Source organism: Rhineura floridana, chromosome 22 (assembly GCF_030035675.1).
Source record: "Rhineura floridana isolate rRhiFlo1 chromosome 22, rRhiFlo1.hap2, whole genome shotgun sequence".
NCBI classification, from domain to species: domain Eukaryota; kingdom Metazoa; phylum Chordata; class Lepidosauria; order Squamata; family Rhineuridae; genus Rhineura; species Rhineura floridana.
In genome coordinates, this window is record NC_084501.1 from 17,269,841 (window position 1) to 17,286,380 (window position 16,540).

Consider the following 16,540-nt stretch of genomic DNA (forward strand, 5'->3'; position numbering starts at 1 on the left):
CAGTTCCTAACCATTGGGCCACGCTGGGCTGGAACTGATGGGATCCCAGCGACGTCTGGAAGGGCCACAGGTTCCCCGTCGCTGTCATAGGAGAAGGGGGGGTATAATTTCTGTCCCTGAATGGTTCTCTCTGTGCCCAGCAGCAGTCATTTGAGAAGCAGGGATTTCACACTGGAACCCCAGCCGCCTCCTTCAACCTGCCGTCGGCACTGGGCAGCGGCGGCCCCATCAACCCTGCCACCGCTGCAGCATATCCGCCGGCCCCGTTCATGCACATCCTGACGCCGCATCAGCAGCCACACTCCCAGATCTTGCATCACCACCTGCAGCAGGATGGGCAGGTAAGCGCGTGCCCCCAAAATCTCCCTCCCTCGGGCAACCACTAGCTGTCTCCAGGTCCCGCTCATTTCTCCTCCCAACTCCCCCCCCCCCAGCACGGAGACGCAAAACAACACAATTTTCACACACATACAGAAGGAAAGACCTTGGGGTAATTTGAGAGATCCCTTCCTCCAGCCCCCATCTCCAGCCGCTGGGTCATACCAAGTCTGCTTGGATGATGATTCTCCCCTTCCGGCGTACTTTGTACATCCCAACCTCTCCCTTGCACACGTGGGTCCAGGGGGGCTGTCATAACGTCTCCTTATATCTTCCATATCCTCGGTCTGCCTCCACCTTCCCAAACACTTGCAGTCGATTCTGTACTTCCAACGCCAGCAGGAAGACCAGGTAACGAACCTCTCGGAGGGGGTAACATCTTGCGCCCAGCCTGCTGTGCCCTGGCTCTGGTCAACCTTTGCCCTAGACCAGGAAGGGAGGGACCCCATGGCCCCTCTGAGGCACTGCCGGACCTTATCTCCCATCATCCCTGACCATCAGCCATGCTTGGTTGGGAAGCTGATGGGAGCTGGGAGTCCCAGTAATGCCACAATGCCACAGGTTTACTCCCACCCTGCCCTGCTGCCCTAGGCGGACTGAGTGTAAGCACAAGCACACCCCCATGCACACGCACAAAGGAAAATGGACCCACACTCTGTAGAAAATTTTCCATCCCTGCTTCCTCCTTTGGTCCTGCTCGCACATAAACTGACCTTGGGTAGCCTCTCCAGGAAGAACAGGGGCAAAGATAGAGAATGTTGGAAGGTTGGGGCCAGCTGGCCCTCAGGCATAGAGTCAACCCAGTGCCTTCCAGATGTTATTGGACTACAGCTTAATGGTCATCCCTGACCCTTGGCCATGCTGGGCCATGCTAAAGGGAATTGGAATCCAGCGACATTTAGACCAGTGGCCTCCCATCCTTTTGGGTGTGGCGACCCATTGATTACTTACCACACGAATTTTGGACCGTAGGCCTTCTCTGTCGCCAGAGAGCGGTTCTCAAGTCTTAGAATGTAAGACTTGAGCCTTTCTGACACTCAGTCATGCAGCATCACAATGTGCCAACAAGCCAAACAACTTGTGAGAGGTATTCATCATGCCAGTTAAGTATTCCAAGCAATAATTATTTTGGGTTTAATTAGATGATGGCAGTGACCACCACTGCCACCATCCCTTCAGCAGCATGTCCCGGGACGGGTCACAACAGTATAAAATTCAATGTTAAAAACAAAACAGATTACAATCACAGAAATTGGGTGGGTCCTGAAAGCACACATCTCGGATGTCAAAGGCCGGGGGAAAGAGGTATATCTCAAAGGCTGAACAAAGAGACGTCTCCCAATTGTAGATGATGTTAGAACCAGGGGTAAAGTATTGACTATAATTTGATGGTAACGATGCTGTTAATGTCCTATCCCATCAAGTCGTAAAATCCTCCCAGCTCGGATTTCACAGCTGAAGTTTTAGAGTACCCTGGAATCCCACCAGATTTGTTTGTTTGTTCTCTCCTTTTCAAAGCTACGCAAAGGTACCATAGGGCTAGGGTAACGTGGAGAGGGTTTATGATGGTTTGCTTTGGTCCATGGCAGCTGATGATGTAGGCCAGGCTTCTCCTCCCTCGAGAACAGGGGCAGGCGAAGGGTAAATGGGTGAGGCCTACTGAAAAATTGCTGGATCATTTGTAATAGATTGACAAACGTTTCCGACCCCCAGTGGTTTAACTGCAGCAATAAACCGTGGTTTTTAAACCTTAAACTGGCATGCCTCATTTCTAGTGAACTCAGAGGTAGATTTGTACTTGTATGCGCAGGTCATCCCAGTGTATGGCTCATGGGGTGCAGTTGACTGCCATTTTATGTGTCTCTCTCCACCCACCCTGTGTTGCAACGGGCTCCAGCTGGAGAATTAGCAAGCCCCTACGAAAAAAAGCCTGACGTCTGCCTAGCTTTGCAACAGAGCAGGGCTGGGGGGAATCTGGGGCCCTCCTGGTGTTGCTGGACTGCAACTCCCCACCACCCCTGATCGTCGCCTGTGGGAGGTGGCGTCCCATCTGGAGGGCCCGCAGGTTCCCCATCCCTGCTTTAGCGGAAAGGGGGCAGAAGGAGCTGCTGATAGGAGAGAAGCGGCCCCTTCTCTGGAGCAGATTGATTGATTTAAAATGCTTATGGGAATATCCCAGAGCCTCCCCTCCTCCGTAGGAGCTGTTCCTTCCAAATAAGGCATGGGGAGCAGGACTGGTTGCTTGCGGAGCCTCACTCCCTCTCTTTTCTCCCCCCTCCTTTTCTTCCCACACAGAGCGGCACTGGTCAGCGCAGCCAGGGCACTTCGATCCCGCAGAAATCACAGGCAAACAAGTCCGCCTACAACAGCTACAACTGGGGCGCCAATTGAGGGGGGCGGCGGCTCAGAGGCGACTCTACACACTTCAACCAAGAGACGGACGGATGGACGGACGGACGGAAGGAAGGAAGGAAGAACGACAGCGACCTAATCAAGAAGGAAGGATACCCCCCTTTCCCCACGGGGAAGAGCTCCCCCTGCCCTCGGCACGGCCCTGCAACAGCCCTGGCAAACCCAGCCAGCACGGCTGGGCTTGCCGTTCTTCCCTCGACCCCAACTTCCCCCTATTGTATGTAATATAGAATTTGTATCTTTTTTCTTTTTTCTCTGCATTCATTCAGATTACGAGCCGTTCAGCTGTAGGGGCCTTTTATTTTGTTTTGTTTTTCTACTCCTTCACTCCTCCTCTTTCCCCCTCCAAAAATAAATAAATAAAAAAGTACCGCCTGGCGGATCCAAAGGAGTCAACATCTGGAATCCTCTTCCCCCTCCCCTCCCCGCCTACAATGCCCTCCTTTATTATTAGGAATAAGATCAGTAATTGATATGAACCGCATTGTAAGATTAATTAGTTGAAGTGTTTTTTTTGTACTGTGTTCTAAATTTAATGGATAAATGTGTCTTGTATATAAAAATGAAAATCCCAACTCTGTTCTCCGGGCCTTGCGTTTTCTATTCAGCTCTGACTGTGTGTGTACATACACCCACACACCCTAGGGGCTGCCCCTCTCCCCACCAGCCCCCCTCTCCCACAGCTTCCCTCTCCTGGCCCACAACATCTCTCCATGCTTCAGTTTCCCTCCCCAAGACCACAAGGTGCTCTTTATTTTTCTGCTTCCGAACCCACAAAGGGCTCCTTCAGAAGGAAGGGTGGGATATAAATCCAATAAATAATAAGTAAATACATTTTCCTACACACACGCCTGACCACCTCTTGAGAGCACCTTCTGCCCTGCTCTGGCTGATTAAAGAGATTGAAGAGAGAAAGTGCGGGTGAGGCACTCTTGCCTGCCAGGAAAAAGCTAGGGAGAAAGATCATGAGGTCATCTCCCCCTCTTCCTGAGGTGACCCATTCCTGCAAGGGCTAACTTAGTCTGTGTGCCTCTTGAGCCCCTTAGTGTGACAGACCAGCACAAAGAGAGAGGTATGTATGTGTGCCTGGAATGATCACAGCCTGCTGGTCTTGTCTGCCTCGGCTGTTGTATAGAACTGAACAATCAAGTCCATGCTTTTTCTGCGCTTTAAGTAACCGGGTGTCATGTGGTTGGGCCTGCCATCAGGCTTAAACTCAAAACAAATGTAAAGCAATCTGGTGGTAAGGGCTGGACTTCTGGGGCATCAACTTTTGTGCCCTAATACATTTGTGAGAGTTGGTGTTACTGCTGTGACAGACTTAAGGCTGCAATCTTGTATGTATTTACTTGGGAGTAAGTCCCATTGAACTCTGGAGGTAACACAAGTGCCCTGCTGGAAATGAGAAAAGCGCTTCACAGAAAATAAAAGCTGATTCAGAAATGGCAAAGGATTCTCTTTTGGAGAATCAGGTTTTATTTGGGGTATGTCTAGTAATCAGAGTTTTCTACTAGGACCTGGGAGACCCAAGTTCGAATCCCCACTCAGTCATGAAGCTCTCTGGGTGACCTTGGGCCAGTCACTGTCTCTCAGCCTAACCTACTTCACAGGGTTGTTGTAAGGATAAAATAGGGAGGGGGAGAACTATTTATGCCATCTTGAGATCCTTAGAGAATCCGCGGGTTATAAATGTCACAGCATTAGTTAAAAATCACAGTTAAAATACTGAATTTCTTTATTGGTATCAAAGGGTTTCACTCTTGAGGGAATTAAACGCTACAAAGTTCAGTTGAACACGGAAACTTGCTCAGTGCATCAGTATTTTATGAGTAACTATGAGCTGCTGAAGAGAAGCGTCGGCTCTACGTATTTCTAGAGCGTCGTTTAGAAACAATGTCGTGAAATCTGCCTCACTTTACGACATAAGGGACGGCAGTGGACGTTTCACAACAGAGTGGCGGAAGCGGGTAGGGGAGGAGCGGCCTCTTTACGGCTTCCGTGGAATGAGCTTCTACGACGTGTTTCGGGGTTTCTTCGGTTTCCGCGGGGAGCGGAGGTGAGAGAATGGCAGCCCTTGGAGATCAGAGTCCCCTTCCCACCACCTTATGGGGTGGGGAGGTCTATATCGATTGCTTCTTTTCCTCTTTTGACCTTTTCAAAGCTTGACACGGCGGCAGGCAGAAATCCCACTGGTGTAGCTTCCCCAACAGTCTTAAAACAACGCCGGTTGAGTTTCTGCCTGCTTTGCAGCTGATAAAGTGCTCAGGTGCTTAACCAAGCCCTTATTCTATATGCTCTACCTGTTTGCTTATGTTTTAAACTGCATTTATATCCCCCTAGCAAATGGAGGCAGTGCACATGGTTTCTTTCCCCCTCCCCTCTGGCTGCTGTCATTTTAACCTTTACAACAACCTTGTGAGGTAGGCTGGACTGAGAAATGTACTGGCCCAAGCTCCGCCCTTTATCTTTTGTGGCCAAGTGGAGATTTGAACCTGCACCTCTTCATGTAATCGTTTTAGCAATTTTTATGTTGTTACAAGCGGTGGTCACGCCATACATTATATCCTGTTTTATTTTTATGTATTTATTTAATGAAATTTGTGTACCACTTCACTGTAATCAAAATCTCTAAGCGCTGTACAAAAATATATAATATGTGCTAGAGCAATAGCATAATATAAAATACCTATCGATATTCATGATTAATCAAATAGTAATTTAGTTGAATGATAGTACAGAGAGGGTCGCAGCTCAGTGGTAGAGCCCCTGTTTGTGTGCAGAAGGTCCCTAGTTCAATTTCTGGAGTCTCCAGGTAGGGCAGGAAAGAGGCCACTGCCTGAAACCCTGCAGAGCTGCTGCCAGTCAGTATCAACAATTCTGAGTTAGATGGATCAATCATCTGACTCTTAAATATTAGACAGCCACCATCTCTGTTATCTTTTTGGCGCCTACTGAAGACCTACTCTTTTCTACCTTTACTACCTTTTCGGCGCCTACTGAAGAGCGAGTGATATCAATGAGATGTTATTCTCTCCATTTTTGCCACAGGCCCCATGACCGCTTTTTGGGGGGGATCACGCAGGATGATGACGATGAAGACGATGAAGATTTTGGGGAGAGGCACCCCGACGACTTTGGCTTCGGCTTCACTTTCACCCCGGGCGGGATGCGCTTCCATGACACCTTCGGGTTTGACCAGCTCTTCCGGGATTTCAATGACCTCTTCAGCGAAATGGGTGCCGGGAGCTTGCCTTCACGGCCTTTGGGTAGGCAAAGTCTACCAGGAGGGGTTGGGGATCCTGCAGAGGAATAATCCGGTTTGGAGAGAAATGGGCGAGTGGGGAAGCCGAGAGCCGCTTTTCCTAAGAGGCTTGTCCCTGCCTGAGTCCTGCTCAGAGTAGACCCATTGAAATTGATGGACTTAAGTTCACACCATACATATAGTCTGCAACTACTCCACTTTTAAGCAGTCCTGGCTTCCCCCAAAGATTCCTGGGACGCGTCGTTTGCGAAGGGTGCTGAGAGTTGCTCGGAGACCCCCAGTTCCCCTCCCAGAGCCACAATTCCCAGAGTTCCCTGGGAAGGATTGTTTGTTTATTTATTTATTTATTTATTGAATTTCTTAGTCGCCCATCTAGCTGACTATCCAGCCACTCTGGGCGACGTAAACCTCTTGGGGAATTATAGCTCTGTGAAAGGAGAACGGGGGTCTCCTAATGACTCTCGGCACCCTTCATAAACAACATTTCCCAGGATTCTTTGAAGGAGGCCGTGACTGTTTAAAGTGGGATCATAGTGGAATAAATGTATGGTGTGACGTGGGTTTAGTCATGCCCATTGATTTCAATGGATTGTGTTCAACGTAGTGATAAGTTGCTGACTCTGCAACAGAATGTTCTCTGTAATCTGTTCGGAGGGGGGTTTCCCCAACCCTCAGAGCAGATTTGAGGACCGTGTGGGACACGCGTTTGGGAAGGAAGGGGGGAAGAATCCCATGGCGCTGGGGCAATTATTTAGTCGACTGCCACCCAATGGATTTGGCTAGAGGCACCCCTGTTATTACATCAGATTATCATCTGTGCCAAGGTGATCCAAATCTCGGTCCTGTCAATACGACATGCATTTAAGAAGCAATGTGCAGGTGTTAGATGCTGCTGCGCGCTGCGTCAGACTGTTGGTCCACCTAGCTCAGTACTGTCCACACTGGCTGGCAGCAGCTGTCCAGGGTTTCAGGCAGGGGGCATTCCCAGCCCTACCTGGAGGCGACAAAAATTGAACCTGGGACCTTCTGCACACGAGGCAGTTGCTCTGCCACTGAGCTATGGCCTTTCTTTGACTCCAGTCCTTGTGGTACTGAATCACGAGCTAATTTAAATAGGAACCTAGAAAGCTGCCTTGTGCAGAGTCAGAGCATTGGCCCATCTAGCCTAGTAGTGCATACTCTGACTGGCAGTGGCTCTCCAGGAACATAGGAAGCTCATTATGCAGAGTCAGAGCAGTGGTCCATCTAGCTTAGTAGTGCATACTCTGACCGGCAGCAGCTCTCCAGGAACATAGGAAGCTCGTTATGCAGAGTCAGAGCAGTGGTCCATCTAGCTTAGTAATGCATACTCTGACTGGCAGTGGCTCCACAAGCCTCTTTGGCTGAGCCAGACCACTCGTCCATCTAGCTCAGTATTGTTTACACTGGCTGGCAGCAGCTCTCCAGGGGGTTCTCTCCCAGCCCTGCCTGGAGACGCTGGGACTGAGCCTGCATGCAAGGCAGATGCTCTGCCGCTGAGCTGCAAATAAATATAATTGATTGTTGTGACGTTCAAATAGAAAGGGAGTCTGGGGGTCTTGATGGGGTAACAGCTAAGCTAAGGCCGATCGCTCTCCCTCTTCGCTCACAGATTTCCCAGGCTCAGAGCCGCCGACACCACCCCTTGAGAAGAGGCAGACTCTGCGGGATTTGATGCTCAAGTATCCGGACAGCCAGCGGCCCAGCGGCGGAGTGCTAGAGGACAGCCCGGGTCCCACAGCACCAGAGGGGAGGCCCTGGCAACCGTTCCAAGGGGTGCGTTTTCCTACGGACCTGGGACCATCGCCGATACGAGTGCTTGTCTTTGTTTAGGGCTGAGGGGAGGGGGTGCGCGGTCTGCTTTCAAGCGAAACCCCAAAGCCCAGGGATTGGTGCGAAGGAACAACGCTGACCTTTGTTCGGCCTCTTCTACCTATAACGCAGAACGAGGCGGAAGACTGAGGTGGTAAGATTCCGAATGGCGTTACTTCAGATTATAAATGAGGAGTGTAGAAAGCCACCTTCTGCCGAGTCAGGCCAGTGGCCCATCTAGCTCAGTATTGTCGACTCTGACTGGCAGCAGCTCTCTGGGGTTTTTCCCCAGCCTTAGGTTGAACCTTGGACCTTCTGCATGCAAAGCAGCTGCCCTACCCGCTTTTGGTCCTTCGAGAAATAAAGTAAGGTTCCAGTCCTCATGGTTCTGGATAAAGGGCCATCTTAAACAGGAACGTAGGAAGCTAGCTCATACTGAGTCAGGCCATTGTCCCAGCTCAGTATTGCTGACACTGACTGGCAGCATCTCTCCAAGGTTTTCATACAGGGGACGTTCCCGGCCCTACCTGGAGATGCCAGGGATTGAACCTGGGACCTTCTGCATGCAAAGCAGGTGCTCTGCCACTGAGCTATGGCCTTTTCCCTTAAAGTCTGAGAGGCAAGATGATATTTCTGTACAATTCCAGAGCCAGTGTGGCATAGTGGTTAGAGTGTCAGACCAGGACCTGGGAGACCAGGGTTCGAATCCCCACTCGGCTATGAAGTTCCCTGAGTGACCTTGGGCCAATCGCTACCTCTCAGCCTAACCTACCTCAAGGGTTGTTGTGAGGATAAAATTGAGAGGGGGAAGAACTATGTATGCTACCTTGAGCTTCTTGGAGGAAAGGTGTGATGTAAATGCAATCATAAATAAATAAATAAATCACACACACACATCGCTAGAGATGTGAAGGCCCGAAAGAAAAACAGAAAATAAAAAAACACACATTTTTTTCTTTCATTTTTTCTGTGCCTTCACATCTCCAGCTGCACTTTAAAAAGCCCACCCACAGGAGGCTATTGTAGGCCTTTCTCCCTGATAGGCTATTTTTCTACATGCGGAGAGCAATTTCCATTTGGTTTTGGTTTGGTTTTCTGATGCAGGGAGCATGACAACAAAATGGCTATCCTGTGCCTGTGTTCCAAAGTAGCTTAGTCCAGAAACTCTGCCACGTCGCCCCACCACCTCATTCCGCATTTGTTTTTCGCCAGCTCCCATCGCTCGCCACGCACACTCGCTGACCTTGCTGACCACGTTTTCTGTTTCGCCTTTGTTTTTACAGCTGCCGGAGACGGATTCACCCCTGTCAGCCGTGAAAGACGCCCCCAAAGAGGACAGAGGTCAGAGGGTGACTGGAGGGGAGAGGGCCGTGGTGATCTGGGGCAAAGCATCAGAGCAGCCGCATGCCTGGGGGATTTTGCGCCCACCTGGGTTCTTTGCGAGCGTTGAAAGGACCGGGTGGACAGAGAAAAGTTATTCCCCCTCTGTCATAACACTAGAACTCGTGAACTTCTAATGAAGCTGAACGTTGGAAGATTCAGGCCAGGGGAAAGAAAGGACTTTTTCACACAGCGCAGAGTTAAGCTGTGGAACTCGCTCCCACAAGAGGCAGTGATGGCCGCCATCTTGGATGGCTTGAAAAGAGGATTAGACAAATTCTTGGAGGATAAGGCTGTCAGTGGCTACTAGCCAGGATGGCTGTGCCCTGCCTGTATGGTTGGAGGTGGCGTGGTGCCAAATACTCGTTGCTGGAAACTGCAGGAGGGGAGAGCTGCTGTTGCGCTCCTGTTGCAGGCATCTGGTTGGGTACTGTGAGAACAGGACACTGGACCATATGGGCCACTGATGTTTCTGATGTTCTTACATTCTTCTATATGGACGTCACACTTGGCACTGAATTTGCCGCGTGAGGCGATAATCTCCCTTTTACTTTTGGGAAAAGAAACCCTCCATGTTCGGGAGCAGGATATCTCCGAATACAAGTTCTTGGGGGGGCGGGGGGGGCGGGATCAACAGCAGCTGAGGGCTGTTGCTTGCGAGCTTCCTGGAGGCATCTGGTTGGTTGCAGTGGGAAGCAGGAGGCTGAACTTAGATGGATTTTAGGTCTGATTTGGCAGGGCGCTTCTTGTGGGTTAAAGTGTCTAGTCCTTATTGCTATAGCGAAAAGTGTAGAAGCATCTCTTTTGGTTAACATGTATTTCTGTCTAAGCAAGAGTGTTTTCATTGTGCTAAATGTGATTATTATTATTTTTTCCGGGGGGGGGTGGATTTGGGGAGGGTGTTGTAGAAATGTGAGCACTTGACACCTGTGTCTGGAAACCCTGTGCAAGTCATATGGATTCCTTCGAACAGGGCTGGAGAATCGTACGCCTTAAAGCCAAGAGGGACCCGCGGCTGATGCTCAGTCTTGCCTTCCTTACAGATCTGGACTCACACGTTACATCGAAAGGGCTCGAGACTATTCTTCCACCAGCCCAACCTCGGTCTTATTTCAAAAGTGTCTCGGTCACGAAAGTGGTGGCACCGGACGGGGTGGGTGCCAACGCTTTTCTAAGGCGTTAATGGGTGTGTGCATGAAAGAGGGTCTGCTCCCATTGATGCCTGACTGGCCACAACTGTGCTGCAGATGTTTCAATGGTACCTCTAGCAGATTCGGGGGGGGTGTGTGTCTGAAATGTGAGTTTATTAGCTTGCGTGTTTGTTTTTCAAAAAGCATCATGTTTCTGGTCCTCATTTGAGGGGGGGAGACGTAGGCAGTTCACGCTTAGAAATGAGAATGGGCTTGGGTGGGACTCGCAGTGGTTGGTGGGGGGTTCAAAGGAAGGTGTGTCTGAACTCTGAAAAGATTCACTTGCAATTTATTTCAAAGAAATCAAGTTTCCGGCTCTCGTGATTTCCAGGCGTTTCCCTATCAAAGTAGTTTCCCCAGCTTGAAGGATTAATCTTGTTGCAAAATCTATGTCCACTGAATTTTTAGTTCAGAAATCTACATTCTTTACCAAGTAAAGATTTAGAAGAAATTTGATGGACACATTAATTTCATTGCATTAAATACTTCATTGGTATTAGCATTCATTGGCTTTAGGTATCATTTAAAAGGTAATGTTTGTATAATACGTAATATTATAATAGTAATATATGTATCGTAGTGTACTGATAATGTAAGACAGAACAGAGTGTTAGAATGAATTAAACAACTTTATAGTGCATTGAGCGAGAGCCAGTGTGGTGTAGTAGTTAGAGTGTCGGACTAGGTCCTAGGAGACCAGGGTTCGAATCCCCACACAGCCATGAAGCTAACAGAGTGACCTTGGGCCAGTCACTGCCTCTCAGCCTCAGAGGAAGGCAATGGTAAACCCCCTCTGAATACCGCTTACCATGAAACCCCTATTCATAGGGTTGCCATGAGTCGGAATCGACTTGAAGGCAGCCCGTTACCATTTTCCATAGTGCATTGAAGTGCATTGTGCAGTTAACTTTTTAAATTGACAGCAGGGGTGCTGTTGCTTCATAGGACCTCCTCTGGCTTTAAACTAGAACAACTGATGTGGCAAATAACACACCCAATTTTGCAAGTGCTTGATCATTTTTCCTCCAAACAGTTTAGGAGGAATTGACTTCAGGAGTGTAAAGTGTCCCTTTGAATGTCATGATGCCATTCCTCCCGCCAGATCCACTTCTTCCTTTTTTTTTTTTTCCAATTAATTTTTATTCTAATTTTCAAAACCAAAATAATACAAAAAGAAAACAACACAAATCAATAACTAATACAATACAAAAAAAATACATATATATAAAAATATTGACTTCCGATTTGTCATAGTTCAGCTATAAATCTATAATATATAACAAACCTATCTCTTAATAGATTATAAAATCACCTTCCTCCAGCGGTTATCTTAGTTGGTTTCAAATCTCATTAACATCATATCATTTTAATATTCCACAAAAAGTCAAAGAGAAGTTTCCAATCCTTGAGATATATATCAATCAATTTTTTTTCTAAATAAACATGTCAATTAATCCAACTCATCAAATCTACTGAGTCCAGTAATTTCAAAACACTATAATTCAACTATAAATCTATAATATATAACAGACCTATCTCTTAATAGATTATAAAATCACCTTCCTCCAGCAGTTATCTTAGTTGGTTTCAAATCTCATTAACATCATATCATTTTAATCTTCCACAAAAAGTCAAAGAGAAGTTTCCAATCCTTGAAATATATGTCAATCAATTTTTTTTTCTAAATAAACATGTCAATTAATCCAACTCATCAAATCTACTGAGTCCAGTAGTTTCAAATCGCTCTTCTGTCATTATCCATATTGGGTCCATCTTCCATCTTTACGCACCCAAAAATCTTGCTGTCATAGTCATATAATAAAAGTCTGATAGGAATTTCCTCCATCACAGATATTTTCTTACCATCAAATCCAAACGTAACACTGAAGTATTGTTTCAAAGCCGCATCTCTGCTCCTCTTTTCCACATGATACACTAGTACATTTCTTGAAGGTTTTTCCATTGACACAAAACAGGGATTAATTCGATTAACTTTCTCCATTTCAAGTTCCATGAAATCCTTCCAGCCCAGGAATTTTTTTGAACCGATAATATCTTTATCTCCAATTTCTTCAATTCCTTCAGAGACAGCGCTGTATTCCAAACTGTAATATTTATCTCCAGGATCCGTCACAACCAGGAAATCCAAATCTTTTTTCATGTCCATATTTAAGCCAATCTCCATAGATTGAACCTTGCCTTTAATTTCTCTTTCATCCTTTTTTTGTTTTCCAGATCTATCTTTATTCTCCTTTCTCATAGAATCCTTTCTTTCAGCTCCTGTCTCATTTCATGAAATTCAGTTCTCCACGCTTGTCTATTATTTCTCAGTTCTTGTTTTATTGAGTTAATCCCATCCATTATTTTCTGAAGCATGTCTAGAAATAAAGTCCCTTCTTGTACATCCATGATCTTCTTAATTGCCATTCTTAAAACCAAAAGAACAAAACTCCTTCAATTTTCAATGTCCCAAGCAAAGAGCAGTTTATTTCTTTATCCAGTTACAAAGGAGTTAATCTTTCCAACCAACTAACGTCACACGCTAGACAGTCCTTATCTCTTAAATGTCCAGAAGTGCAAAAACAGCTTTTAGTTCACAGCGTTCAAATAACTAGTAGCAGAGAGAATGAGCAGATTCGTCAACAACAACAACAAAAAAGTAGATCAGAAAAAATAGTCCCTTATATATATTACACAAAAGTCTTGTAAATCAAAAAGATTTCTTATCTCTCCCAATCAGAAAGCTCTCATCCGTTGTAATCTTTAAAACGCAATTTTCCATGTCAGCTTTCTGCAATAAAAAAAAAAAGATAAGCTATTTATATTTTCTTCCCCCTTAGTTCCGTAAATAAAGAAGGAAAGTCTTACCTCATCTAGGTTATCTTAATTGCTGTTACTTTGACAAATCTCTTTAGCTATATAGATAAAAAAATAATAAATGTAGACAGGAGGTTTGCCTGCTAGTCCGTTAAAAAAAAACGGGTCACTTATCCAGCTGAGCTAGCATAAAATCCTCGCTCTGTCTGAACTGCTGGAAGACAGACAATTCTGACGAATTCCAGGCTCCAACAATCAAAACAAAACTATGTGGCAGATCTCACGCTTCTTCCTTATCCGGAAGAAATCATCCCCAGTCAGAAAAAACCCTTCTGACTGAATTTAAAACTGGATAAGTTTCATCCAAGACGGGAGCCCGTCTCAGAGGCAGCACAGGCGGAGGGATCTCCTGGGAAGTCCCAGATCCACTTCTTCCTGAATGACCAGAGACAAGTCATACCCCAAAAGCCTGCCCCGAATTTCAGCCTTTCAGCCCTTACTCTTTGTCTTGTTGCTTCAGACAGTTGAAGAACGCCGGACGGTGCGTGACAGTCAGGGTCACGAGGAGACAGTTGTCACCCGCCGGAGCAGAGGGGATCCAGTTCCGGGTCTTGACAGTGGCCAGCAGGAAGGCTCAGGTGAGTGTGAAAACTGTCATCTTAAAAGAGCCTTGGAAGCAAACAGTCCAGAGAGCGATTCAGAGTAGGGTGCATTCTGTGATTCCATAGAAGCATGGATAATTGAGCCTCCCTAGAAGCTCAACTTTCACTTTTCTTTGTGTGTTTTTTTTTTTTTAAGTTTCTAGTCCTTATGCTTGAAAATCTAGAGTTGTAAATGCATTGATAACGCCTGGTGAAATCTCAGGTTTGAAATATAGTATTGGATGCAGAAGTTAGGTTCCTTAGCACCTCAGCTTGCTTTCTTTTCTTTTTAAACTAAGCTTCTAGTTCTCATTGCTACAAACATAGGTGTATATGTGCGGAGGGGTGTCTGATGAAATCCTGGAGGCACAGAATGCAGTGTTTAGTCCCAAATGCAGCGTCCCGAGCATTACAACATTTTTTTCTGTCTTAAAAAGTAACTCTATAACAATCTACAAATCTCATGCAGACAATGTTTAGCATCAAATACAGAATGCACTTTTCTTTGTATCTTTCTTTAAAAATAAAATCCAAGTTTCTAGTCCTTACCGCTGCAAACATAGGCTTGAAAGTGGGTGGGTTTTGCCTGTTGAAATTTCACAGGAGCAGATTGCAATGCTGGGTTCAGAATGCTAAACATCTCTTTGCCTTTTTCTTTCTCAAGTTTTTTTTTCTTTTAAAAAATCAACTTATAGTTCTCATGGTTGCAAAGAGAAGCTTGAAAGTGCATGGGCAACACCGGGGGAAATTTCCAAAGCTATAAACAGGACTGAATAGGATTTCTAATATTAGGTGATTAGGCTGCAGGGATCTGTGCCCCTCCCCACAACTAGCAGACGATGCTGCACCAAATTAGCAAACGAACATAATTTATTCATGTCGCGGAACTTGGCTTTCCTCGCTGTGGAATTACCGTGTGCCGCAAGTGCTGGCTGTAATTGGGCAATGAATGAGATGAGAACTGTCATGCGATTGGTGTGCTGGAAACGAAAATGCAATGGAGATCATTGGAACTGCCGCCTCTAGCTAACCGGGCTGATTCCTTTTGCAGGAGACCTGACACCCTTCGTCTCACGCCACAGAGATGACATGAGCGACACCTCTTCCATCCTGGACACCTTTTTCCGCCGCTGGTTCCCAAGCAAATAGTCCTGCCTGGTGCGTAGCATTATCTCTCACCTCTGATGCCGAATAGGGAGGGCGGGGGGGTGTCTTCCTCCCACTGAGTCCGCCTACCCTTCTCAAGTAGTACCTTTTGGGTTTTCTGCCTTCAGCCAACATACCCCTGCGTGTCTTGGAGCAAGTGTGGGGGACCTGTGGCCCTCCCAGACACCAGCTCCCATCATCCCCAGCCAGTAAGGCCAGTGGTCAGGGATGATGGGAGCTGTAATCCAGCACCATCTGGAGGGCCACGGGTTCCCCATCTGTGTCATGGAGGATTCTGGGCAATGTTCAAGGAGGTGCGCTGTCCCTCGTGTGACCCTCTGTCGTATGTCCTTGCCATTTTACAGGCCCCCACCATCAGTGCCTGTTCCTTTTGCCACAGTGGGTCTTCTGGTTCTATAAAACAACAGCTCCCCCTGCTGTCTGTTTTGTGACATTAATGGTACAGTGTGCTTGGACATGCTTTAGCGCTGTCCAGTCGACTCTAAAGCGCTCTGAGCGTATCTAAGGGGATTGCCCCTTCAAGAAATGGATCGCTCTGGACGAAAGATCAACGGCCGGTTAAAAGACCTTCAAGCGCTTTCTAGCACAAATAGGTTTCCTTAAAGCCTGAAACTCCAGGGTTCCATTGCGTCATTTGTCCAGGCATAGAGGCAAGGGGTGTGTGGCTGCGGAGGTTGGTCTACTAGGGCAAACGAGGCACTGCCCTACCAACTTCATTCTGCCCTCAGCCAGCGCCTGCCTGCCTGCCTCCTCCCGTACAACCAGTAGTGTGATGGCAAATTCAGAAGTGCAGGGTCCCTTTATGATAGTCACAGCCATGCCCCCTCGTAGCCACACCCCCTTCTAAGATTAAACAACCTTCCAACTCTACTATTCTATGATTCTATGCTTGTCATTGGCTCAGACTCAACTACTCTGGGCTCCCTGCCTTCCCCCCCGCTAGTCCCGGTCAGCACCAGCCGCCCCTGGGGTGTGGGGTTTTTTTCCGCTCTGTTTCATTGGCTGTGCTTCCTTTTCTTCTTATTTTGACAGGTTTGTTCATGCCTTTGTCACCAAAGCCCCCGTGGGGGCAAGCTGTTGCTGCGTCTGGCCCCCCGCCCCGGATATCACTTCCTTCCTGCGTGGCGTCAGCTACTGTTCTGCACACACACACACACACACCTTGTGTCTTCTACAAAAGCCCAGTCGCCCAGAAACAAACATTAAATAAAGCCTATATTTATGCGTAAGGCTTGGCGTGTGCTTTCATTTGTTGTCTAAAGCCTCCAACAGGAGGAAAACCTTCTGCCAGGTCATTCCTCTTAAGAACTGAAAAAGAATCCCATTGGATCCATCCAGTCCTGGTCTACCCACACACACGCACCAGTAGGAAGCTGGTATGGCACAGTGGGGAGGAGAGCCTGGCTGGGAGTCCAGAGTCTGTGAGTTCAAATCCCTGCTCGTGTCTCCTGGGGGTTAAGGGC

At 47.2% G+C, this 16,540-nt stretch overlaps 2 protein-coding genes across 11 annotated transcripts in view; both read left to right on the forward strand.

The window, feature by feature from the left end:
• The window catches only part of UBAP2L (ubiquitin associated protein 2 like), a 48,330-nt gene extending 44,960 nt beyond the window's left edge, over positions 1 to 3,370 (forward strand). For 7 of the 10 annotated variants that reach the window (XM_061605541.1, XM_061605545.1, XM_061605548.1 and 4 more), the window contains 3 exons: positions 144 to 341; positions 694 to 729; positions 2,674 to 3,370. In XM_061605541.1, the coding sequence (XP_061461525.1) occupies positions 144 to 341; positions 694 to 729; positions 2,674 to 2,769 (330 nt within the window). In that variant the 3' untranslated portion in view covers positions 2,770 to 3,370. The remainder of the gene's footprint in view (positions 1 to 143; positions 342 to 693; positions 730 to 2,673) is intronic. The other 3 variants (XM_061605546.1, XM_061605547.1, XM_061605550.1) reach the window with 1 other exon arrangement.
• Positions 3,371 to 4,723: 1,353 nt separating this feature from the next.
• Positions 4,724 to 16,306, forward strand: HAX1 (HCLS1 associated protein X-1). The gene is made up of 8 exons (XM_061605813.1): positions 4,724 to 4,846; positions 5,839 to 6,056; positions 7,683 to 7,846; positions 9,166 to 9,223; positions 10,306 to 10,415; positions 13,790 to 13,907; positions 14,962 to 15,068; positions 16,110 to 16,306. Exons 1-7 carry the CDS (start codon positions 4,794 to 4,796, stop codon positions 15,057 to 15,059), a joined length of 819 nt encoding a protein of 272 aa, XP_061461797.1. The 5' UTR covers positions 4,724 to 4,793; the 3' UTR covers positions 15,060 to 15,068; positions 16,110 to 16,306.
• Positions 16,307 to 16,540: the final 234 nt, after the last annotated feature.